The sequence below is a fragment of the Gopherus evgoodei genome, chromosome 7, assembly GCF_007399415.2.
Source record: "Gopherus evgoodei ecotype Sinaloan lineage chromosome 7, rGopEvg1_v1.p, whole genome shotgun sequence".
NCBI classification, from domain to species: Eukaryota; Metazoa; Chordata; order Testudines; family Testudinidae; genus Gopherus; species Gopherus evgoodei.
This window is the reverse complement of record NC_044328.1, coordinates 4,641,450-4,666,888: the sequence shown is the minus strand read 5'-3', so window position 1 is coordinate 4,666,888 and position 25,439 is coordinate 4,641,450. Positions and strand designations below refer to the sequence as shown.

Genomic DNA, 25,439 nt, shown 5'->3' with positions numbered 1-25,439 from the left:
GGAAAAAAAACAAGCTAAATTCTCCTGCAGCTTCAAATGTATCTTCTCTTCCTGTCCTAAAGCGACGGACGCTGTGGACTGCCAAGTACTATTGAAAAGTTACTGGGGTTTACCCCAGAGGCAAGTGAAGTTCAAAAGTGAGTGAACAGATCCTGCTATAAATATTTTTAATACCTCAGAATCCTTTAGAAATAGGCAGAGTGTGTGTGTGTGTGTGTGTGTGTGTGTGTGTATTTTAACATTATTGTCACTAGCACCTGAAGCGTGTTGGCTGCATAAATTGCTTGAAACACAATCACAAGCCAGACATTAACTCGTCTATATTACACAGATGTATCCACCCCACCCCTCCCACACTTTCTAGTCCCTCTCCCTTTGAATATGCAGGGACTGACCTGGTTGGGTCTCTGGAGAACAGTGCCAATATGGCACCACACTGGTGACACTGCATTATTCCATGAGGTGCCTGGAAGCAATCCCAATACGCTCTAGGAAGGCTAAGACCATCGCAACCAACCTGATAAAGGTCTTTGCTAGGGTATGAGTGAGCAGGGAGATCTTCACTGACCCAGGGACCAACTTAATGTCATAGCTGATGAAGGAGTTATGTTGCCTGTTAAAGACTAAAACCATCCAGACCTCCTTGTACCACCCTTAAATGGACAGTCCTGTGGAGTGCTTATACCAGACACTGAAAAGAATGCCCAAGAAACCTTGGGAAGCCCAATAGCCTTGTTCATAGACCCTGATCTGCTAGAGATAGGAGCCCAGGCAGCAGAGCCTATACACGTAGGGGTGAACCTTCTGCCTGCATTGAAAGGTCAAGTGCAGCAGACTCATTCCCTTCTTTCTCACCTGAATTAGGGCAAACCCACTTAACCTATCATGCTATTGAAACCAAGCAGGTCATAGAGGTGGACACCCCCTGGCTCCTTTGCAGCAAGATGGGGTAAGTTGTTAAACAGGAGCTCCAAGCCATGCTGGAACTGGGAGTTACCGAGAAGTCCCCTCGGGAATGGAGAAGTGCTACAATGTTGGCCTTCAGACTAGATGGCATCTCGCAGTTCTGCATCAGTTTCTCCCATGCCCAGAGCGGACAACCTGCTGGAGTGGTAGGGTGAAGCAAACTACATCACCACACTAGCAGATGCTTCTTGCACCGTCCCATGAGAAGAGTGGTTTCTTTGCTCTGTATGGACTCTACCAATGACAGGTCATGCCGTGTGGCCCCCACAGAGCACCTGCAACCATTCAGCAGCTGATGGACTGGGTCCTCCAGCCACAGGTCCAATACGCTATGGTTTATTTGAATGATGTGGTCATTTATTGCCATGGCGGGGAGAGCCACTTAAATAATGTGGTGGCCACCCTCAGGTACCTAGAAGACACTGGGTTGATGGCAAACCCGGCTAAATACAAAATAGGGGAGGAGAAAACCACCTACCTGGGGTACACGTTGGGGAAGGGCAGGTCCAGCCCTTTGTCGATCAAGGGCAGACCTTGAAAGCTTTATCCATCCAGCTGTACTCAGTTAAGACACCACATGAGGTGGGAAAGGCTTCCCCAACTGCCTGCATATTCTGCCAAGGCAGGTGGGGAGAGCTGATGGTACCCTCTTGAGGGGGAGGGTGTGAAAGAAGAGACACCCCACACTGGTCAGGAAAGGGTTAACAAAGTGCTGTGGGCTCCCTCAGTCCCACAATCCCTGCAGCAGGTGTCAGGCTTGGAGGGAGGGGTTAAGAGGGGAGAGCACAGCTCATTTAGGGCTGGCTAGGAGGGAAAGCAGACCCCCGGCCCCCACTCTGTGTGAGGGGCCTGGCTGGAGCCAGGAATTTCTTGAGAGCCTGCTGCCTGTCAGAGCCTCCCTGAGGAGAGGTAGGCCTGATGCGGGACTGTTTGCTACCAGTGCCTTGCTTGCTGCGGTGGGGTACGACTATGGCACGTGGTGCCCTGCGTGAACGGGGTGGCAGCCAAATGAACCTCTTCTTGTCCCGTTACACCTGGCCACGTTTACGCTAGTGATTTTCCCTGAGCCCATCTGAGACCCTGGTCAGAGGATCTTTCTACCACAAGGATAAAGATGGTTTGGAAAAAAAACAAGAGTGGTTTGTGCCCTTTTTGCACAAAAAAGCAGCCTGAAAGGGTTTTTCAAGCACGAAAGTCCTTGTTTCTCATCTTAGCAATGTCAGGACTATCAACTCACTTTCCTTTTTTGCTGGAGACAATCTTGAAGATTGAGAGAACTGAAGTGGGAGCTTCCTTACCCTCAAACTGAAAAGGCAGGAGCGCTGCAAACTAACTGTAGTAAGATAAGGTCCTGAAACAGAAACCCTTATATCAGAGGCCTGGAATGAGGCCTGAACTAAAATAATGGTCAAGACTTTGCTAACACAAAGCAAACTGAAGCTGTGAGCCAGAGGCAGGCCCTTCTCACAGAAGCTGGCAAGGAAAGGGCTGATGCTGCAAAAAGAGACACCTAAAAGGTGCTGGACACCAGATATCAGAACATTCGCATCCTTGTACACTCCACAGAGATAACAAGGAACAGGCTGACCCATCCCAATGACAAGGTCAAAAGGGTAATATGATGGATAGAATTTTGTTTGAACCAACATGTACAAGGTGAGAGGCAGCACCTTGCTACGTAGAAGGGTTGCACCTCAATATATCAGGAGTGTTGTGTAACTTGTTTGTACTGGTGTATAAGAATGCATCCCTGGCGTGGTGTCTTTGTCTGGCCTAGGCGGCAGTGGAGAGTCCTGCCTCTGACTGAGCCAGTCCGTTGTCAGGAGCACATATGTACTAGCAGAACTGTAGACATCCAATCCAGGGAGCTTTTGTTTGAAAATAGACCTGGCCAGGTGCCTTCGTACCTTATAGAAGTCTGTGGTCCTTGGGGGTTCTCTCGGGGTCTGCTGTGCCAGCGATCTGCAGAGCTGGGGCAGCACACAGAGGGAACACACGCACACAGCCGACTGGTATCAACATTGAACAGAGCAGAGCACCACACCGGTGGCAATCTGACAAGGAAAGCTTTTCTTCTAAATGTCTGTGAGGCCAGATTCCACACATGGGATGTAGGTAGGAAATGTGGAGGGAGGAGAGGTGGAGGTAGAGGATTCTTACTATTAAAATCCTGATTTCTTAAAGTTGTTAAATGCTCTTTAAGCTTCCTTGAAATATGTGAGGAAGAGAATTTAACAATTTATTGGGGGGGAGGAAGAGAATTTAACAATTTATTGGGGGGGAGGAATAGCTCAGTGGTTTCAGCACTGGTCTGCTAACCCCAGGGTTGTGAGTTCAATCCTTGAGGGGGCCACTTAGGATCTGAGGCAAAAATCAGTACTTGGTCCTGCTAATGAAAGGAGGGGGCTGAACTTGACTGTGACCGTTAGGGGTCCCTTCCAGCTCTATGAGCTAGATATATCTCCATATATTATAATTCTGTAGCTGACAGATTTTAGTTCTCTCTTCTAAAGGGAAGAAATGATCAATGAGCACAGCAGCTGGTGACAATTTGCCATGGGGGAAGGGAGAAGAACAGAATTTCTAGGCTTCCAGCAAATGATCAGTTCCCTACTTGTGACCAGACTTACGGTGGCGCACACACTATACGAAGAGCCAGTCAGAACAATTAACATGCCATGGAGTATTTTTTAAACCACCTGCACACACCACAGCACGGAACGGGCTTTGATGAATCTCAATGAAGGACTGTTCACTGCATCCTAATGTAGACACTGCAATTCTAGTTCCAGTGGACATCTGCTTGATGTACAGCTGTTTGTTGGGGGAGGAGAGAGAAATGGCTGCTCTTTAAAGAAAGCTGCCCATTACAGATGAACAAGCACATACTGCTTGCCTACCTTCAGTAGAGACACAAAGTATTTAAATGAGACACTTCACATTTGTTACGAGCAGAACATTGTGTATGTCAAGTAAAATGTAAACACAGATTTTTGTTCTCCATTCACAAAATGAAACACACACAGTTATCAGAAAAGGCATTATATTTGGTTTCCACGTTACTGAAAACTGATTTTGGTTTTGATCAATCAAATCTGAATGCCTGCGTCAAGGTTTCTATTTCCCTCCATAACAGTAATGATCAAGATGACCATAAGTGACGGAAAGCCAGAGGGAAACCCAAGCACACTTCATATATAGACTGACTCCTGCCCTCTTCCACAGGAATGCTCCAGGGAATGTTAGTTTCAGCAGTTTTTTTTTTTTTCCCCCTTCCGGTTATACTAACAAAAACTCTACTGTTTATTAAAGCAAAGCTACAGTAAATTTTCTTGCAGTCTTACAGCAGGTTTCATATTACCAGTAGGACATGCATGCATGTATTGCAGTCACACACATACACACTCAGACATTGTACAGTAGCCATTTGCCACCTTAAAAAAAGGAAAAACCCTAGACATTCATTTCTTGTAAGTGGTCAGCATTAGAATCGCACCAAACTTTTGGATTTAAAAAAAGAATACCGCCCAGATCTCCGCTGTAAGTAATCCTTTTGCAACGGACGGAGCTTTTGTCTCCATTTGTTCAACATGCATCACTGAAACCTGAAGGCACACTGGCCAAAGACAGCCCTGGTTTTCATTTTGTCATCTTAACTAAAGTGCTGCCCTGAGGGGACAAAAATAAAATTAAAAGGCCAAACCTTACACAGCACACAAGTTGAATGTCATGTAGAGAGACCACAGTACTTGGAAAGGCAGCCCAGCTGCCTGGATTCTAACTTACAGCTGTGCTCTGAGAGGCATTGATTAAAGGAATATATTTGCCTTAAAAAAAAAAAGTACGTAAAGGCAAAATCTGCAACCCTTTTTGCAACTTGCATGCTATAGACTAATATTGTGTCTGGAAGAAACTGGTCCTTCAGTTACCAGCTTCAAGTGGGGAATCTCCTGCACCCCTACCTGTTGCTGAAGCACCAGAGATTACAGCGCTGTTCTGATTTAGTTATTTCTCGGTTTGGGGAAAAGTGGATGTGCTCAACTCCCCTCAAGAACCCTAATCAAAGCAGAACTCTTGGACTGCTGACTGCCAGTGCTATCAGAAGCTGTGTGCTTCTGGGAAGACACCTGGAGAGTGGAGCCATACTGTATTTCTTATCCTCACAGGGTTAGACTTGCTGAGCTTCATAACTTGCAAGATAAAGCAGGTTTTGGAAAACTAAAACCAACCAAACAATAAAAATCCATCACCAAAATCATCATTAGCAAAGTTCCATTTTACAAAAAAGTCTCCTTTTGAAACTGCAGTCCCTACTATGTGTACGAGGAGGGATGTGATTTAAAAAAAACAGGCACAGTTGCCCACCCTCCCAAACAGTGTTTTTGGGGATATTCCCAAAATTACATTGGGGGGGAAAAAAAGGTTGCGTCACCTTTTTAAAAGTTGTTCTTAATCCTTTTATAGACTCTCTGTTGGGACTCAGCCACCTTAGCTGGGAGAGTGATTAGTATGAGAGTTTGGAGAGTCCTGCTCGTTTATGGTGTTCAGGAGGACACACACCGGCTGCCGAGGCAGATGGTGGTGGTTATGTTCACGGTGCTGCTCTTCAGAGGCACTGAAAAGCCCTTCTTCCTCATCCCCATGGAGGCGGCCACTGCAGCTGTCACAGAAGTCCAGGGGCCCACCCAAAGTATCATCGATGAGCCCATCAAGCTCCTTAAGGTCGTCGTCATGGTGGCCCCGGTTGCAGACGCAGACTTCGATGCCCGAGTCGCCAGTGAAACGACGGTGCCTGCCGGGAGTCTTGTCCCTGGCATCGGGAATAGCGCTGTTATGATCTAAGCTTTCACAGCTGTAATCTTTAAGCAGTTCCTCCTTGCACTCGGAATCCTTATCCGGGAAGGACACAGGATCGGCCGTCTCCTCCAGCTCAGCTCTGGGGCTGGAGTTGCCTGGCTCGGTAGCCTGCATTTTGGTGACAGTTTGTTCAACCAGTGTCATGGAGGATTCAGGGTCCCGGACGCTGAGGGACCCAGTGCTGTCAGTGCTGTTGTTATTGCCACCCGGTGGTGGAGGAGAGCTTGTCTGTGCTGGCTGGAGGTTTCTTGGAGTATCCGGGATTGTGCTACTGTTGCCTGCCGGGACACACTGCTGATGTAAGGCACTATATGGTGGGGGAGGGGTTGGAGGTCGGTTCACCACTTCCTCATAGGGAGGTAGTAAATAATTTGGCAAAAATCCTAAAACGGGGAGGTAGAAGTTATTTCATGTGAAATTTCATGAAATTTGTTATTTAAAATAGATCAATGTCATTCACATAATTTATGATACTTTGCCCATCTCTAGCAGCTTCTAAACCAGTGGTTCTCAAACTGTGGGTCAGGACCTCAAAGTGGGTCACAACCCCATTTTAATAGGGTAGCCAGGGCTGGCTGGGGCCCAGGGCCAAAGCCGCACCTCCCAGGGCCAAATCCTGAGGGTTTTAGCCCTGGGTGGCAGATCTCAGGTTACAGGCCCTGCTGCCTTGGACTGAAGCCCTTGGGCTTCGGCTTTGGCCCTGGCCCCTCAGCCTGGGGCAGCGTGGCTTGGGTTTTGCTCCTCTCTTCTCCCCCAGGATGATGGGGATCAGGTGAGCTCAGGCTTTGGTCCCCACTCCTGGGGTTGTGTAGTAATTTTTATTGTCAGAAGGGGGTCGCGGTGCAACAAAGTTTGAGAACCCCTGGATTCTAAACCAAGCAATAATGAGTTAGCATCATCCCCTATGTGAGGACGTAATTATCACATTTAGAGAAGGGGAAACTGAGGCACGGAGAGACAACATGACTATATCAAGGTCAGAGGGAGTCTGTACAGAGTTGGGAATAAAATCCAGATCTCTTGACTCCCAGTCCCATGCTTAGCTACTAGACCACCCTGGACACAGCACTATAAATTACACCAGAGAATAATCCTGTATTGGTTGCAGGAAATTGACTAGGTGACTTCATAGATTTCTAGGCTGAGGTTCTACAATCACTAGTGTTTACATTTCCAAAAAAAATCAAAGATTTCACCCCCTGAAGGAGGCACCAATTAAAAGAAAATTAAGATATTTGTCCATATTTTGTTGTAACATTGGATTCGGTATTTGTAGTGTGGCCAGAGTGAAACCCTATCACCATGAGTGACGAGGGGAACATTATATTTGTGTTTATAATGGACTTACAAATCAATTAAAGATTTTCCAAAGGAGGCAAAATGGGCTAAAGTGGACTGAATTAAGCAACTGATCAAAACACTCTTTAAAAAGTATAACTTCATGTGAAATGTCCTTATATCATAATGTACCAGCGCAACTGCACTCTTCTTTTTCTGCCAATAAAGCTCCCCAGATGCAGTAAAAATGAATCTGTTAACTCACTGGAAATCTACCATGGTCTAGTAGGCAGAGTATAGGACTGGGAACCAGGAGGGTCCCAGCTGAGTCACCATTCCCGTCTGGCCCCTGGGTGACCAACCTCTGCCAAGCTACTTTCTTTACCTCAGTCAAACCAGCTGCAAAAATAGGTTACAAAGCAGGCGTATCAAAGAAAGATCACTCCAAGCTCTCCTGAATATGGTCTTTTAAAAACCTCTCCATGGCTCCAGGAAAAGTAAAGGTAACCCAGGAGCAGAAAAATGCCAGTGATAAAGGCCCTGTTGCTGGCACAGTTCTGCTTCCAGAGTCAGCAGGGCCACATGTTCTAGGCAGCTAGAATGTACCTCCTTCTCTCCACAAACCACAGGTTAGACAGCAGCAGCCCCAACCTCTCCCTCTGCCCCAGCAGCTTCTCCCCGCCTCCACCCGGTATGTCGAATTCTTTGGTTTTTACTCCTTCAAAAGCCAGCCTGCTCCCTCTTGCATCTAGGAAGATCTGTAGGAAGTACATACGGAAATAAAATGGCAGGGCTGAGTAGTTATGGGCTTCTCGGTAAGCAATCAGGTTAATCTCGTGTTGCCGCTGCTGTGCCTGGAGGCGGTGTTTGGCACGCCGATGATGGCAAACGCAGCAGCAGCTTAGTATGATGATGATAGTCCACACCAGCCAGAACCCTGGGAACAAACAGGGAGGGAAAAACTGGTTATTCACAGTATAATTCATTTCCTTGGGGGGGGGGGAGGAATGCAAAATACACACAAGACACAGTGGAAGAGATTATGGGATAATATTTAAAGCAATGACCTGCAAACCTAAAGCTGCAATGTCGCAGATGTTCTATATTCTACACTTGTGTTCAAAAATATACAGGTTACAACCAGGCTCCACGGCGACATATTGACCCTAACAACAAACGAGGCAATTTTATATGTGCTTCAGCACTCCAAAGAGCAGAGTTCTCGGAGAGATCACGAGCATGCTGAGGACACAGCTCCAACTTGTCTGGGCTGGGCAGGGCCGGTGCAAGGATATTCTGAAGCCCTGCCCTTGTTCTGCCTCTTCCTGCCCCTGCTCCATCCCCTCCCCAGTCTGCTTGCTGCTCTCTGCCCTACCTCAAGCCCCTCCTCTAGCTGTCAATCAGCAAATCAGGGGCACCTCCAAACAGCTGTTGCTGGAGGATGCAGAGCACCCACTTTTTTTTTCCAGGGGTGCCCCAGCCCCAGAGCACCCCTGGAGTCGGCGCCTATAGCAGTATATGAAGGGCCCTGACAGATTACAAAGCAAGTCTAACATTTAAGGACAGAGAACAAGTCTGATATTGATCTGACTGGAGACTAACATTTCTCATTAGTAAATTATTGAATTTGTAAACTTTGGTGTGACCTGGCACACATGAAGGGGGTGGACAAGGACGAACGACCTTGAGAACTTTACCTTCTGTGGCTGCCTAAGAGATGGGATATGGGAGGCTCTGGTGAGAGGAGACAGGTGGGGGGACTAGTACTTGTGCCTCCTGCATGGCATGGGGTTGGAACAGGGGAGCCACAGCAGTGCCAGCCCCCCAGAGGGCCTCCCGGGGTCAGCTCTAGGGCAGTGTTTTTCAAACCGTGGGTAGCGGCATGTAAGGAGCTGGGTCACTTTCCTTTGGTCAGCACTGCCGACCAGGATATTGAAAGTCCCATCGGTGGTGCTGCCCAGCTACGGCAGGCTAGTGCCTTCCTTTTCCGACACTGCGCTGTGCCCCGGAAGCAGCCAGCAGCGGGTCCAGCTTCTAGGCGGGGGGCCATGGGGATCAGCACGCTGCCCCGCCCCGCGCACTGGCTCTGCACTCCCACTGGCTGGCTTAGGGGAGGGGTGAAGGAAGTGCCTACGGGCGAGAGTCACACGGAACCATACCTGCTGCTGGCTGCTTCCAGGGCGCAGCGCGGTCTGCGATGCACCCCAGCTGAGTTGCTGACCAGGAGCTGCCAGAGCTAAGTCCATGCCCAAACCCCGCGCCCCTGCCCTGAGCACCCCCCACACCTGGAACCCCTTCCTGCACCCCAAACCCCACTCCAGAGCCTGCACCCGCAGCCCAGAGCCCTGACCCCCTCCCACACCCGAATCCCCTGCCCCAGCCCTGAGCCCCCCTCAAACCCAGAGCCTCTCCTGCACCCCAGACTCCTCATCCCCAGACCGAGCCCAGAGCCCTGACCACCTCCTGCACCGCAACTCCTTACCCCAGCTCAGAGCCCCCTCTCACACCCTGAACCCCTCATTCCCAGTCCCACCCCGCAGCCCTCACCCCCACACCCCAACACTCAGCCTTGACCCCTCCCTGCATCCCAACCCCCTACCCCAGCCCTGAGCTCCGCCAAACCTTTTGGAGTCCAGCATCTTTAATAATCCAAAAGGAAACTTTAAAAAAAACAAAAACAACCCACCAGTGTTTTAAACTGGTTGTGGTCACTGCTGCTTTCATTTCTCTCATTCTGGACAACATAAAGTCAACCGTTCAAACTCTTTGGCCTTAGTGAATTAACACAATGCTTTTTCACAAGAGAATTTTAAAACAAAACTCTTATCCAACTCTCTCTGAAAAGCAAACCAACCCCAAGACAATACTTCTAGAAATGTGTGTTTTACATAGGATTCTGCCTTCCTAGCCACAATATTTAGGGGTGTTTGGTTCAGATTCATCTCTGGTTAATTCTTTTTAAACCTAAATTTTGGCCTAACTTACTTAGCATACATATATAATTTACAGACACACACACACACACACACACACAGAGCATTTCCATAGTTAATGGTGCAACAAGATTTTCCTTTTAATGGGACCTTTGCAATTTTCTATTACACTCTCTTTCTCACACAATACATATTAACATTAACACCCATTTCAAATGCTGTAATTATACACTAACAAAACTATTTTTTGCCAAGTTGTATTAATAACTGAAAAAAATATTAAATTCAGGAGGTCCCCTCCTGAGAAAAGAAATGTGTATTTTTAGAAGGTAGGGAGAGGGAGGAAGAAAAACCTAGGAATCTCCGGAATGAGCAATCATTCATTCCAAACTCAGGACAGAAAGTAGTGCACTCACAGCACTAATCTGGAATGAGTTCACTGTTCTGAGTTCAAACAAACAAATACAATATACTGTGCCACCACGTTCTGAGAATGGCGCCTTGTCTTGACATAGTGAGATACACAAATCAGCCAAAACTCCTATCTTGGCCAAGCAGATTGAAGTACTGGATCTCTCCTTCATTATTTTCCTAGAGGAATGGAAATCTATCTTGTGCCCCAAAGTGTTAATGTTTTATGAGTACTCTGCATCTTCTGATATCTGTAGGTAAGTCCAGTTGAAAGCTCCCATGCCGTTTTCCCAGCTAGTCCACTCTGCCGGCTTATTGTATGGGTGATGGAAAAGAATGTAAAAACAAGGAGGAGTCCTTGTGGCACCTTAGAGACTAACATATTGTATTTGGGCATAAGCTTTTGTGGGCTAAAACCCACTTCACCAGATGCACAGAGTGAAAAATACAGTAAGTAGTATATACATTACAGAACGTGAAAAGATGGGAGTCGCCTTACCAAGTAGAGGGTCAGTGCTAATGAGGCCAATGCAATTAAGGTGGATATCGCTCATTTCCAACAATTGACAAGAAGGTGTGAGTATCAGCAGAGGGAAAATGACTTTTTGTAGTGAGCCATCCACTCCCAAATGTGTTAGTCTCTAAGGTGCCACAAGGTCTCCTCATTGTTTTTGCTGATACAGACTAACATGGCTACCATTCAGAAAAGAACGTGAACTTTTGAGTGACCAGAGTGACAAGGAATGCCTGTGGCACTCAATGTTCCAGCCTGATGTCAGAATTTTGGTATTTCTCTCTCCCGCAGTCACTCCCACTCCAAAGAAGCCTTTATCCAGAGTACTGAGGATTGCCCTACTCCCATCTCCAACACTGCCTGGAGGGACTGATTTGCAACCAGCACCTTTCTGGTTGAAGAAGACTGGATAGAAGTCCTCTTGAAAGAGATGATATCCACTCACTCAAGCCCTAGCTAGACTAGGAAGTGAGAAATCAGTCATTGAAATCAGGTCTTTCACATAGCATCATTATGGAGTCAGCACCATGGCAGGCCTAGGTTTCATTTAATCAACTTTCTGAATTTAATCTCAAGAAGAACAGAGAAAGAAAAGAGGAGAGAGGAGAGATATGGAGTAAGTCATCCATAGCCATACTCAAAAAACAGCTGTGAATTACACCCACCCTTTTCCAACTGTTACAGGGTTGTTAAAATAAACACAAAAGCAGATTATGTAGAACATTTTATCAGTTAATTTCCCCAGGAATTATTCATGTACTGGTAAGCTGTGCATGTTCAGCTAAGATGTGCTGGAGAGATGCCACTGGTAAGCAATTGCAGCTGAGGCAGCAGAATTCTTCTATTGGGATAGCTGCTCCCTCCCACGTCTTAGTCCTCCAGATACAAATCAAATATTTCTATATGAATCTTATTGCAAAGGAACCCAAAGTGCTTTACAAGACAAACTGTTAGACAAGCTGAATGGAGGGACTCAAGTAAAGCACGGTTATCTCCGGGGTGAAGTGTGGCAACTGTATAATGCACAGCAATATCACACAACAGTTCAGGATAGTAAATTAATGCTGGATTCCACTGAAACTGCACATGCACTTTGAGGGAGGCAGAACATAATTAACTGGCTTCTTGTCTGACAAACACACCAGGAACACACCCTATTCTTATGGAAAGGGTCATGGGATTGTTCTTGAACAGACGCAGTCAAGACTTCTGCTGTATTCCTCGTACGAATTTCTGGAACCAGAGCCAGCAACCACCATGTGGAGGGACTGGTTCACTGACTACCAACACTTCTTGCATATCTTGTAGGTATTCATAGGTGGCCTCCAATTACTGACTCAGCCCAGGCCAGAGTAGCTTGTTAGATCAGAGAATCACAGTGCAAGATGTTAAAAGTTGCAGGCCATAAAAACCTTAAAGCCTAGCAAATATTTAGTGCAATGATTTATTTGAAGTGAAAGTATTAATATAAGGCTAAGTGCAAAGATGTCTAGTAAGATACATTGAAAATACTGTACTGTGTTTACGAGGGGGGGGGAAAGCACATTAGGGAGTGAACTGTATGTGAGTGCACTGAGCATTGACTGACCTGGAATGAGTGATGGTGAAAATGTGAACAGAAACACATGCAGGATCATGCACAGACTAGGTTGTTCTTTCTGGGGGTAGGGGAGAGTTGGGGATTTCCAAAGTCATCCACGCAAGACTGGTCACATAGCAATTCACAGAAAACCCACAGAAATGAAAAATGGTGAGAGAATGATCTATTGCTTGACTGGTGGTGATCCGGAGCTGGCAAACCATGGCTGAGCACAGTGGCAGCAGCTACACTCCTAATTTGGAGAAACATTCATAGATTCCATGGCCAGAGGAACCATTATGATCATCTAGTCTCCTGTATAACACAGGCCACAGAACTTCCCCAGAATAATTCCTAGAGCAGAGCTTTTAGAACCACCACCAATCCTCTAAGTATGGCCTGTTTTTGTTTCCTACCCTTGGTACATGAGCACAAAAGAAAACATGTTTTCCATTACACACAGGATAAAATATACTTCTGGAGGGACTAAATAAAAGCCTTTCAAGAGTTGTTTCAAAGACCGAGAAAGCAGAGAGCAAGTCTACCTCATACAAACAATGGGGGAAATATTCAAAAGGCAAAACGGAAGTCTGGCACCCAACTCCCAGTGAAAGTCAATACGAGTCAGGCACCTACCTGCCCTCTGTGCCTTTGAAAATCTTTCCCTGATGTGTTTCAACAACTTTCTCCCTCCCACGTGGAAGACACCTGCTGGCTTTATTTTGGGCTGAGCAAAATTATCATTCCAGGAAAGGTGATAAAAGAACAGGCAGGGATCAAGCTACCCTGAGATGGAAAGTGCCTTCTTTGGAAGAATGACCAACCACTTCTTGGCCTATTGGTCAATGGCATCAAGATTTCTCAAATAGACAAAATGACAGAGCGGCTCATGTTCTTGGTTAAAAAGATGTACAGGACAATCATTGAATTCACAGACATTTCTGAATATTTCTCAGTTCATTAAAACAGTTTTGTCAAAAACAGAGGCTGACCTCATCTCAAAAAAGGTCAACTTCTGAGACAAACTGGTATCAACCGCAATCTGTGGAGGATATGGCAATAGCGATGCATTCAAAAGTGTTTATTGCATCAGTAACAGCCACGGAGTTAAGTTTTTCCACAAGAGCTCTGTGCCACATAGTGTCAAAAGCTTTTATTAAAAGATATTCATCAGCTCCATACACAGCATTAAACACACTGTTCAGGTAGCAACAGTATGAATACTGATCGCAGCCAAAACAGGTGCTATACTAGGATTTTTGTAGGTGGAGGTTCTGCTCCCAATACAATCAAACCCTTTTCTACTACACACTGGTGTCTTTGGAGATACCTATAACAACATTTCACCAAGAGGGGGGAGGAGGTCATTTTGTGTCTGACAACAGGACGCACAAATACCATGTTCACGAAGGGCAACATTCCAAGCAAAGATTTCACTGAGGGAAGCTCCTTTTATCCAGTGCAAAATGAAAAAATGTGTGTTCTTTTGTGTTCGTGTTGCAAGGGTAGAACAGAATAATCTGCCCTAGAGATCACAGTAAACTTGGGTAAATGCCACTGTTCTGTTGGCAGGAAGCTCACTAAGGCCAAGCCAAAATACACCACAGAATGCTTCTCTGTCTGACAAGCACGTTGGGTAATGATCTTGGATTCACAATATCTGGTCCAACAGGAGGGGATGTGTGGCAGTTTCACTAATGGAAAGGCATACTTCCAAGTAGCAACATCTTCCTCAAAGATGCTTGAATAAAAGCTAGCTGAAAGGTCAATATTTTTGTCACCCAAGAATGGGAGACCACTTTAAATCAATTTTGCAATCTTGGTGTACTGGAGTTTTGCAGATCGCGCTAGGAAAAAAAGACATCTCTGATCTCAAAGGTCATGTCAATATCTTGCCTTTTCAGAGAGGAGGCTGCTCCAAATCAGTACTGTCCCTTAAGAAGGGATTATGAGGCTACTGACAACGTAAATTATCATACAACAGTAGAAGCTGCCAAGTGTAACAAATATTTGTAGAGTGGAATGGTCAAAATTCCAACCCCTGCCTATCTGCCTTCAGAGCTGCTGACTTGAACAGGTGACGATGGAGGTTAACTGCAGCTAATTCTTAGCCTCCTGGATGGTGGTGAATATACACATGATGCAACTACTGTATAAAACCTAAAGAGAGACATAACAAACAGTACTGAACATCCCTGCTCGTAGCTTCATCATCTTTCAACTATAGTCAAATATGAGGCAGCAAATCAGCAAACACTATTTAAGTCTATGTTTGTGTCCAGGGGAAAGACTATCTAGAGATAAATAACTTCTTTATGCTCCAGATGAAATAACAATGCTACAGGCCTAGTGAGGACCAGCGTAAGACAATTGATCCCCAGTCTCCATTACTAGAATACAAATGGCAAATTGAACAATGGCCTCAAATGAATCCAAGGTGCACATCAAGTTTCAGAACATGTCCAGGCCATTGGAGAACCAACTCCAAGATAATATTTTACACAGGCAAACCAAAGCGGCCAGAGGTGCAGAAGAAGGTTGGAAGTAAAATGACCATTGAGGGTATGTCCACACGGCAATTAAGACACCCGTGGCTGGCCCGTGCCAGCTGACTCAGGCCAGCCAGACTTGGGCTAAGAGGAAGTTTAATTGTGGTACAGACATTCAGGTTTGGGCTGGAGTTTGGGCTCTAGGACCCTGCAAGGTGGGAGGGTCCCAGAGCTCAGGCTGCAGCCTGACCCTGTTTACACTGCAATTAAACATCCCCTTAACCTGAGCCCCTTAGTCCGAGTCAGCTGGCACAGGCCAGCCATGGGTGTCTGACTGCAGCGTAGGTTTTAGAAAGTAACAGGGTCTCAGCTGAGACTGAGGATTTATTTTTGGGGTGGGGGGAGGGGGGAGAAATAAAAACAACCACTCTCTCTCAAGGTTCCAGGGAACACATGTAGAGGGTTAATAAGAACATGGTTCAGAACAGAAATAATATAAATGGTGCTGTCTGCAAATGGAGAATGTTTTTCATTTATAATCCTTCTCCCAGTGGCTGCATATTGAAGATATATATTTTTTCAGAATTGAGGTGATCAGTATTGCTGCTCAGGAGTAAAAGCAGCAGAGGCAACAGAGAGGAAATGCAGATCTAGAAATAATTCTAACTGCCAAGAATTCTTGCTCACTGAGCACCTATCTGTATAAAAGCTCCAGAATAAAACTGCCAGTAAAATACTATGGCTACTCAGTTAAGCACTCAAAAACCATGAAATGCCATAATTAAGATTGCACATGCAACCTGACTCGGCTAATTGCACACGTGTTATGATTCATTCTTGATACAATGAAGTTAGTCTTCCAATGTACAGTATTTTCCTACAGCCCTAAGTTGTTTTGGTTTGGTTTTTTTACACCCTTTAGGGTCTCTTTGCCTTGTCAGGCATCAGACTTAGGGCATATCTACACTTACCGTGGATCGGTGCTGCAGCGACTGATACACCGGGAGTTGATTTAGCAGGTCTAGTGAAGACTCACTAAAGCGATTGCGGGTCGCTCTCCCGTCAGCTTTGGTACTCCAGAAGAATGAGAAGCATAAGATAAGTCAACAGGACAGTTTCTCCTGCGGACTCAGCGCAGTGTAGACACTGCAATAAACTGACCCAAGCTACATGAACAACATAACTGGAATTGCGTAACTTAGGTCAACTTAACCCTGTAATGTAGATCTACCCTCAGACTTCAAGTCCAGAAGGGATCATCATGATCTGCTTGTCTGACACCCTGCACGTCGCAGGCCACAGAACACCCACTCCTGTAATATACCCATAAACTCTGGCTGAGTTACTGAACTCTTCACATCTTGATTTAAAGATTATAAATTACAGAGATTCCGCCATTTCCTCCAGTTCAAACACCAGCAAGTGACCCATGCCCCTCGCTGCCCAAGAAGGCAAAAACACCCCAGGGTCTTTGCCAATCTCACCTGGGGAAAATTCCTTCCAGATCCCAAATGTCTTAGATCCTGAGCATGTGGGTGAAATTCACAAGCCAGGCACCTGGGAAAGAATTCTCTACAGTAACCCACAGCTCTTCCCATCTAGTGTCCCATTTCTGGCGGCTGGAGATATTTGCTAATAGTTACAGATGGGCCATATGCCATCGCAGGCAACTACCATAAACTCAGATTCAGTCTTGAAACAAGTTAGGGTTTTTGCCCCTACTACTCCTCTTGGAAGGTTGTTCCAGAATTTTACTCCTCTGATGGTTAGAAACATTTGCCTAATTTCAAGCCTAAATTTATTGATGGCCAGTTTATATCCATTTCTTATTCTGCCAACAGTGGCTCTTAACTTAAATAATTCCTATTCCTCCCCCTGGTGTTTATCCCTCTGATGTATTTATAGAGAGTAATCATATCTTCCCTCAGCCTTCGTTTGGTTAGGCAAAACAAGCCAAGCTCTGAGTCTCCTCTCATAAGGGAGGTTTTCCATTCCTCTCATCATCCTAGTAGCTCTTCTCTGCACCTGTTCCAGTTTGAATTCATCTTTCTTAAACACAGGAGACCAGAACTGCATGCAGTATGCCAGATGAGGTCTCACCAGTGCTTTGTATAATGGTGCTAATACTTGTCTCTCTCTACTGGCAATACCTTGTCTGATGCACTTAGGATTGAATTAGCTTTTTTTCCACAGCCACATGACATTGGCAGCTCATTGTCATCCTGTGATCAGCCAGTACCCCCAGGTATTTCCTCTCTGTTGTTTCCAATGGCTAAGTCCTCAGCTTGCAACAAAAATGCTTGTTTTTAGCCCCTAAATTGATGACCTTGGACTTTGCACTATTAAATTTCATCCCATTTCTATTCCTTCAGTTTTCTATTTTATCCAAATCTACTTATGTGATATTCCGGTCCTCCTATGTATTGGCAATACCCCCCAACTTTGTGTCCTCCGCAAATATCACTAGCACACTCCCACATTTTGTGCCAAGGACATTAATGAAAATGTTAAATAAGATTGGTCCCCTGACTAATATAGTGTCAGCTTAAACATTCAAAAATGACACCTTGGGACAAAGGCCAAACTCAGAAATTTCAAGCAAATTATAAGCAATTGAAAAGGGGATTAGAATGGAAATTGTTAGCAACCTATTTACAGGGCTACTGCACCCTCACTATTTACCACTTGGATAGTGCCTCCCATTTGGGGATTCCAAAAGCACTTCAAAAATATTAATTAAGGCAACTCAATACTCCTGCAACGTAGGTGTTCTCTCCATTTCAAATCCACATCTAAAAGAAAGGAAGACACTATTCAAAGTGACATTCTCCATTTCATCTTCTCCTTGTGCTTACCAACAGACAATTCAGGCTGTATAGCTCAATTTTTGGAACCAAGGCATTCAAATTTTGTTTTACTAGGGGATGGGTGGGGAAACGGGGGGGAGAGGGATAGCTCAGTGGTTTGAACATTGGCCTGCTAAACCCAGGGATGTGAGTTCAATCCTTGAGGGAGCCACTTAGGGATCTGGGGCAAAATCAGTACTTGGTCCTGCTAGTGAAGGCAGAGGGCTGGACTCAAAGACCTTCCAGGGTCCATTCCAATTCTATGAGATAGGTAGATCTCCATATATTTATTTTATATGTATATTTAAGCTGTTATCTATTTTTAAACACAGCCTGTTCACCTGCTTGACATATGTTCTTTACTTCTCCACTCCATCCCTTAACAAAATAATACAATGATTTTGCTTCCTATTCTCCCCCTGCTGCCACACACATACTATCATCTCCTTTAATTGGTTCATAACACTACATACCTCTCACTCCCAGTTATTTCTAGAACTTTTCAGACCCCCCGATTTCTAAACCAAGACTCCCTCCAACTCCTTAAAGTGGAAAGAGAACCTGTTTACAGGAAATTCTCCCACTGCCCACAAGATGGGATCATATTACAGGAGGCACCTCCAGCCTGGACTAAATTTCTTTCCATTCCAAAAAACATTTATTCACATAGCTGGAGTTGCGTAGCGTAGGTTGACTTATTGAGGTAGTGTAGATATAGCCTTAATGTGCATTGCAGGAAGTACAAAGAAGTAACAACAACAACATAAGTATGTGTTGGGAGGCGAGTGTGTGAGAGACGTGGGCGTGAGAGAGAGACAGACAGGAGTGTATGAGACTGTGTGCTGGCTGCTGGAGAAGTCTATAAAGAGACAGCACACACTCTCTCAAGGCACTCACCTGAAGGCTCAGACCACAGCAGCTAACCTGCTACTTAGCCCTGTCTCCCCTCCCCTGCTCTGTGGAGATGGGGTACATGGGAACAGAGGAGGCAGGGGAAGGGGGACACCCTGATAGCAGCAGCGCCCCCAGACACACACACACTGCACAGCAAGCAGGAGGGTCCTGGGAGCAGCTGGCCAGGCACGCCAAGGCAGAGGGCAGGAGCAACGCAGCTGCAAAGCAGTGGTGGGGAGGAGCACCTGAACACACGCCACTGTGGGCGGCTCTGCTAATCGAGCGCGCGGCACTTGATTCAGTCCTGAGCAGCCAAGTGACCACGCAGCTTAGAGGGAACACAGGCCCTGAAAAGGTCAATATGAGTTGCAACTTCTCTACAGCTATTTCAGTATATGGATTGCACTGGTTAACGTCAAAAGCAACCACAATTTAAAATAGCAATTTAATCATTCATCAGTAAAAATTATTAATATGAGTCCCCATGCTGGCTGTGTGGAGAGCAAAGCTATTGCCATGCACGCAATGGCTGTTGCTTTCCATATGGGAGAGACAAGCGTTTGATCTCTGTAAGCTTGAAAGCTTGTCTCTCTCACCAGCACAAGTTGGTCCAATAAAAGATATTACCTCTTTCAACTTGTCTCTCTAACATCCTGGGACCAACAGGGCTTCAACACAACCACCGCTTTCCATATGGTCATTTAACTGCCCATAATATTTATATAGCATCTCTCATCTTGAAGGATCTCAAAGTGCTTCACCAGATATATATACCCAGGATCCTGCTGTTCTGTGATTTATGTGGCAACGGATGAAGTCTCTAGATGCAGAGCTGAGCTCCAGAATCTGAACTTTAATTTTAAAAAAAAATTGTTCTCATGGATGGAAAGAAACCCTTGAAAAAATGTAAGCTGAAGTGATATCTGCCTAGGCCTGCAGCCAGCCTGAAATAACAGCTCTGAGGCAGGAGTTGCCCCATTGAGATAAACTGGGCAAGGACTCAAATCTAAAAATGCCAGTTTGAATCCCTATATTGTTAGCTATTCCCCGCTGAACACTTTAGCACATATATCCAGGTAATGCGTTTATTCCCCCCATAATCTTCAACTGTCTTCCTCATTTTCCCCAGCCAAATGTCCCACATGTTTGGTTCCCAGCTACCTAAATCTTCAGATTTTCCAACTGCTTTTATGACGCAGTGAGATATTGTCAATGAAAAGAACTGTCACATACTGATAATGTGGGCCCAGTGTAAAATAAACTGAGTTTAATATTAAAAAAATAACAGGCACTACACTATGCTGATTGCATTGTTTGTTTTCACTTCAGTACAATCTCCATTTTAAAACATATAGGAAGCTATCTTCTGATTTCCTTATTTCTTCTAAGGAGCAGCTGTATTCAAGGGCCTTGTTGCAAAATTTAGGTCCAGACAAAGGATGAAAAATCAGGAATTACTGCCGTTGAATCTGGAGAGATCGGAACTCCTCATGTTTGTGTTACTACTTTTTACGTAAGTATCTCACTGTGGGAAACAGACTGCCAGTATCAGAGGGATTAAGCAGTAGGTACAACAGTTACATAAAAGCAACAAGACTACAAGGTGTGGTGATAAATAGTATCAGCACATTAGAGATAGGTGATCAGTTCACAATAGTTCCAGGGGGCGTGTGCACAGGCCCTCCTTTCTACCTAACCCCTTGGTATTATAGAAATATACAGAATAACACCACCTCATTTCTCGGATCATATAAGATGGAGTGATCTTTCTTACTTCCTGTCCTTTGAGCCTCCCTTTTCCCCTAACACCTCTGATAAGAGTCCTGCTATCTTTAATCAGCTTCTCTCTCTCTGTTTGGTGCCCTCCAGAAATAGGCTAGTCTACACTGGGACCTTACACTGGCATAGCTGTGTCTCTCGGGGGTATGAAAAATCCACATCCCTGAGAGATGTAGCTATGCTGGCCTAACCCCGGGTGTAGGTGGCACTAAGCCAACATGAGAATTCTTCCGTTGATCTAGTCACTGCCTCTTGGGGAAGTGGATTACCTATACTGATGGGAGAACCCCTCCTGTTGGCATAGACAGTGTCTACATTGAAGTGCTACAGCACCATTGTAGTGGTTTAAGTGTAAACATACTCTAGATCTGACATCTCCAGTCCTTGTGAGTCAGTAGATATATTTGCAGCATAAAGGAATCCTGTCCTCTGACTCAATTAGAAGACAAAATATGGGCACTCTCAGTTCCTTGGGTAAAAAAAGCTAGCAAGGAGTGTAGACAACAGTGTACATTAATCAGGGCCCCACACACCTACTCTACATCCATGGAATCTGCCCAGAATCCATTCTTCGCCAGATGAATTGTGCTCCAAATCTGAACTTATTTTTTTTAGAAAGATGAAATTTCTAGTCCTGATGCTTAAGAAAACCTTATAAATAAGGCTACAATTATGTCATGGAATCCGTGACTTCCAGAGATCTCCAGGATATTTTTCGCTTCAGCCCTGGGGCAGTTCTCAGCTGCTGCTAGCAGCAGCACCCTTGCCTTCCCCTGCACCTCCAAGCCCCTGGGCAGCAGGGGGACTTGGAGCTCCCAGCCTCTGCAAGAGGACCTGGGATCCCACACATCTGCTGCTGTGACTCCCCCAAGAGCTCCCTGCCACAGCAGGAGGCAAGGACCCCCAGAGCTGTCCAGCTGCGGTGGGCACGGGAGAAGGGTACCCAGGAGCTGCTCAGCCATTACAGGTGCTAGACCCTCCGTCCCTCCCCATTTTGTCAGGGATATTTTTAGTAAAAGCCAGGGACAAGTCACAGGGTTCTGTGAATTTCTGGTTATTGCCCGGGACCTGTCCCTGACATTTACTAAAAATATCCAAGACAAAAGCTTAGCCTTACTTCTAAACAAAGTGAATCAAATGTAAACCAATCCAGTGTTGTACAGGGCGTCTGTTGCAGATAGCCTAAAATGATGAAAGCTCAAGCTGTGCTGGTCTCTGAAGCTAAATAAATCTGCCTGAACCAAATGGAGAAGGTTTTTTTTGTTGCAAACTCCAAGCACTCTGTCTTGGCTGTTGGTAGGAAGTACCACTGCCATTACACCAGAAGATGCCAGGCTAAGCAGGTCCTAATTGCCACAACACTCCCGCCCAGCCCAAAGCAGGGATCCAGTTGTTGCGACTGTTGTAGCACAGCTGGATGGCAACACATAAAAGGAATTTAAGAAGGCAACCCAGAAGAAGGCTCAGAAAGGGTCATGGTCATGCAGATTATGCAGGGAGTCTATAAAACAAGGAAGGACTTACACCACAGTTCATAGTAGTAGTTGCAACACTGTGACTGTCCACAACAGTGGCCTGTTTCACATATATAACTTTGATTGTTGACGCCCAGGCAGGTTTGCTTGTCCTAAAATTAAAAACAGAGAGACACAAGTTACTAACATTATATTTTTAAAATGTAACTATATAATGCCTTCCACACAAGGCTCTCAAAGCATTTTAAACACATGCATTAGATTTCTCAAGACACTAGTGAGGTACGTAAGTATCAACTCAAATTTACACAAACAGAGAGCGCGAAAGAACTGCCCAAGTCTATTCCATAATTGAGATAAGAACCCAGGTCTACCAGCTGTATATGGTCCCATATGACTAGACCACGTCACCTTTTATTACACACCCTCTGGTTCATTTTTAAGACATCACATTTTGTGCTCTGGACATTTTGTATATAGGAGAGAGAGATTTTGTTCCACATTTTACTTTGTTGTATTACTGAGGCAGCGTGTCAAGCAGAGGAAATGCTTTATAAATAGAGAATGTTGTAATCTGAGTGAGAACTGCTTGAGTTTATTTAAATCCAAGTGGCAATTACGGTATATTCTTGTAAAATTCGGCTCTGGAATTGTTCTTTATAATTAGTAGCTTAGTTTATATCAGCTTTCTGGTAAAGCTTCTTCCTGGAAGCTTCAGCATTCTAGGAGTGGAGCCAAATCAGCTGTACTTTATCACCTTGCAGTCTTCCATCACTGTGGTTCTCAACCTGTGGCCCAGGTAACACATTGTGGACCGCATATTTGGCCCAGAATGATAAATAGTTGGGAACCACTGGTTCACGTGTTACTACAAACAGGACTACATGTTTAAGTGATGTGTTTTCAAGTACACACCATAATAGGTGAAGAACAACTGTCAGTTCTTGGTATTTACCAAGGCTAACAGGTTTGCTGGATACCCTGTGTATTTTTTATTCCTTCATTTTGGGGTTGTTTTTTTTTTTTTAAAACAAGTGATATTTCACTTTCGTTGAACATACCACTCGGACCAATTATAGTTCATGTAAATGAAACCCATAAGCTATTTTTTTTTTAAAAGATGACATTCTATTTTTGGATTCAAGGAACATGTGAATATCAGTATTAAAAACATTCCCACCCTTCCCACCAACCCAATCAAGAATTAGCACACACCACAAAAGCCACACTCCTGGCTTCAACTCCTCCAGTGCCTGCATCGAAGTAGGAGTGTAGTTTCTAAGGGCACATCTACACTACCCGCCGGATTAGCGGGTAGCAATCGATCTATCGGGGATCGATTTATCGCTTGTAGGGCAGATGTGATAAATCAATCCCCGATCACTCTCCTGTCACCTGCTGAACTCCAGCTCGGCGAGAGACGGAAGCAAAGTTGACGGGGGAGCCGCAGCACGCCACGAGGGCACGAAGTAATTAATTTTAATTTGATCTAAAATACGTTGACTTCAGCTACGCTATTATCGTAAAGCCTTGCAAACTGTAAAGGGGTTTTGAGCATGTGCACAGCTTCATGAAAATACAGAACAGTGTGCTTCTTTCCCTTAATCTGAATTGGGGTAGAGGCCATGAAAAGATATCAGCAATCCACCTGCTTAATAGACAGAATGAGAGAGGGCTGCCTGTCCTGCTAGCTCTGCAGAGGCAGCAGAACTTTCTGCCAAAACCTCCCAAAGAGCTTGGCTGCAAGCGACTGCTTTTTCCACCCACAACCCTGATGCCAGACTTGCTTTGAAATAAAGTTCGTTCAGTCATGAAGTGTTAATGCAATTAAACAGTGTTACAAAGTGCCATACGTTTTAGGTTCTTTATTGGAGGGGCTTTTTTTTTTTTTTTTTTTTTTAATGCTAGGTGCAGAAAGCAGATGTCCCACGCCTTGATAGGGTCTTTTCCACCTGTAATTTCTAAGATGACAGTCAAATGTGCAAGTCACTCTGCTGCGCTATCATAGCATTTTACATTTCATTTTCTTTAACCACAGCATATGTTTCCCAACGTGAAATTATGGTCAAGGAAATCACTAGAAATGGTACATTTTGCAATGTCTTTGTGGCTGATGTATCCCAAGTCATATCTGTCCACTTACTAACCATTTTTTCCCCTATTAGCCATGCAGCAGCAATGCTATTGGAGAATGAATCGATTCTTTCCTGGCTCATACATCAGCAGAATTGAGACTTAAAATCTGTAATATTGTTGATGATGCACAATAAAATGCAAAACTTGATTTTCAGATCAGAAATTTGGCTTTGCAGCCGTGACAAACTCTAAAGCAACATTACGTGTATCAAATGAACAACTGTGAGTTAGAGTCAGAGACAGGCCAGAACTCGAATCTCGCACTGCCATTTTAAGTGTTGCTTTGCACTAGGTCACACATTTCAAGGAATTAAACAGCATTTATTCCTATACACATTTTCTTCTGTTCGAAGTATAACATTTCAAAGAGCAAAAACGACGACTTTGTGGCAACAACCTGTAACAAAGATATAAACCTCCCTGGATTGTCTCACTCACTTAAAGTTGAATTTTATTTTGGGGGATTTCATCGTAAGTTGTTCAAACCACATCACCAACTCTCTGAATTCCCCCCACTGACTCTCCCTTGCCTACAAAAATCAAGTTTAAGACAACTGCCCTTTCCAGTCCAATGCTGCACGGTATCATCCTTGCCTATACATACTTACAGCGGGCATTTGGTGACCCTGAATGTTTTGTCTTGTTAATTAAGTACGTTGTAACAACCATCAGGCACTTTGTTAAACTTTGATTTCTCACTGCATCCCACTTTGTCCCTTTACTCCACAAGTGATGCAAACCTGATTTAGAGTCTCCCCCTCGCCCTTCCCTCCCCCCCACAATATTCAATGTCTTGTAGGCACAGAGGGCTGCATGGAATATCACATTTTCCTCTCTTTATATGCCAGGCTGCCACCCACTTAACAGAAATCACACAGCCTGAAAACCCTCTTTTCCCACAAGGCCTACAAATGTTAAAAACTTACTTCAACAACATGCCATTCCCATTCCCATCTATATTATATGAAAGATTTAAGTTATCACCATCCCAAGCCTCCGAACGTGTTCTTGTTCGGACTTTGCAATTTAGGCCAAGCTCTTCTTGGGCAAGGGATGCATTTGTAAACACATGGTGCTTATATAATAATTAAGGTAGCCTTCAACTGCAGCTCTTTTAAATGAAGATTAATTTTTACAAAATCGCAGCCATTGAATTATCAGTTACCAACATACCCCAAACAATGTGACTCTTATATTTCAAATGTCTCCTGGGCAAACACCATGCACCTTTGTTATTATTAATTATTAAAGTGAGGCACAAAAGGAAAAAAAAACAGGTGTG

The 25,439-nt window shown here is 44.8% G+C and overlaps 1 protein-coding gene across 2 annotated transcripts in view; it reads right to left on the bottom strand.

Annotated features, from left to right (window-relative positions):
• Nucleotides 1-3,992: 3,992 nt before the first annotated feature.
• The window catches only part of WBP1L (WW domain binding protein 1 like), a 79,013-nt gene continuing 57,566 nt past the window's right edge, over nucleotides 3,993-25,439 (bottom strand). For both annotated transcript variants that reach the window (XM_030568611.1, XM_030568612.1), the window contains exons 2-4: nucleotides 22,071-22,173; nucleotides 7,877-8,038; nucleotides 3,993-6,206 (exon numbers count right to left, since the gene is read on the bottom strand). In XM_030568611.1, the coding sequence (XP_030424471.1) occupies nucleotides 5,455-6,206; nucleotides 7,877-8,038; nucleotides 22,071-22,173 (1,017 nt within the window). In that variant the 3' untranslated portion in view covers nucleotides 3,993-5,454. The remainder of the gene's footprint in view (nucleotides 6,207-7,876; nucleotides 8,039-22,070; nucleotides 22,174-25,439) is intronic.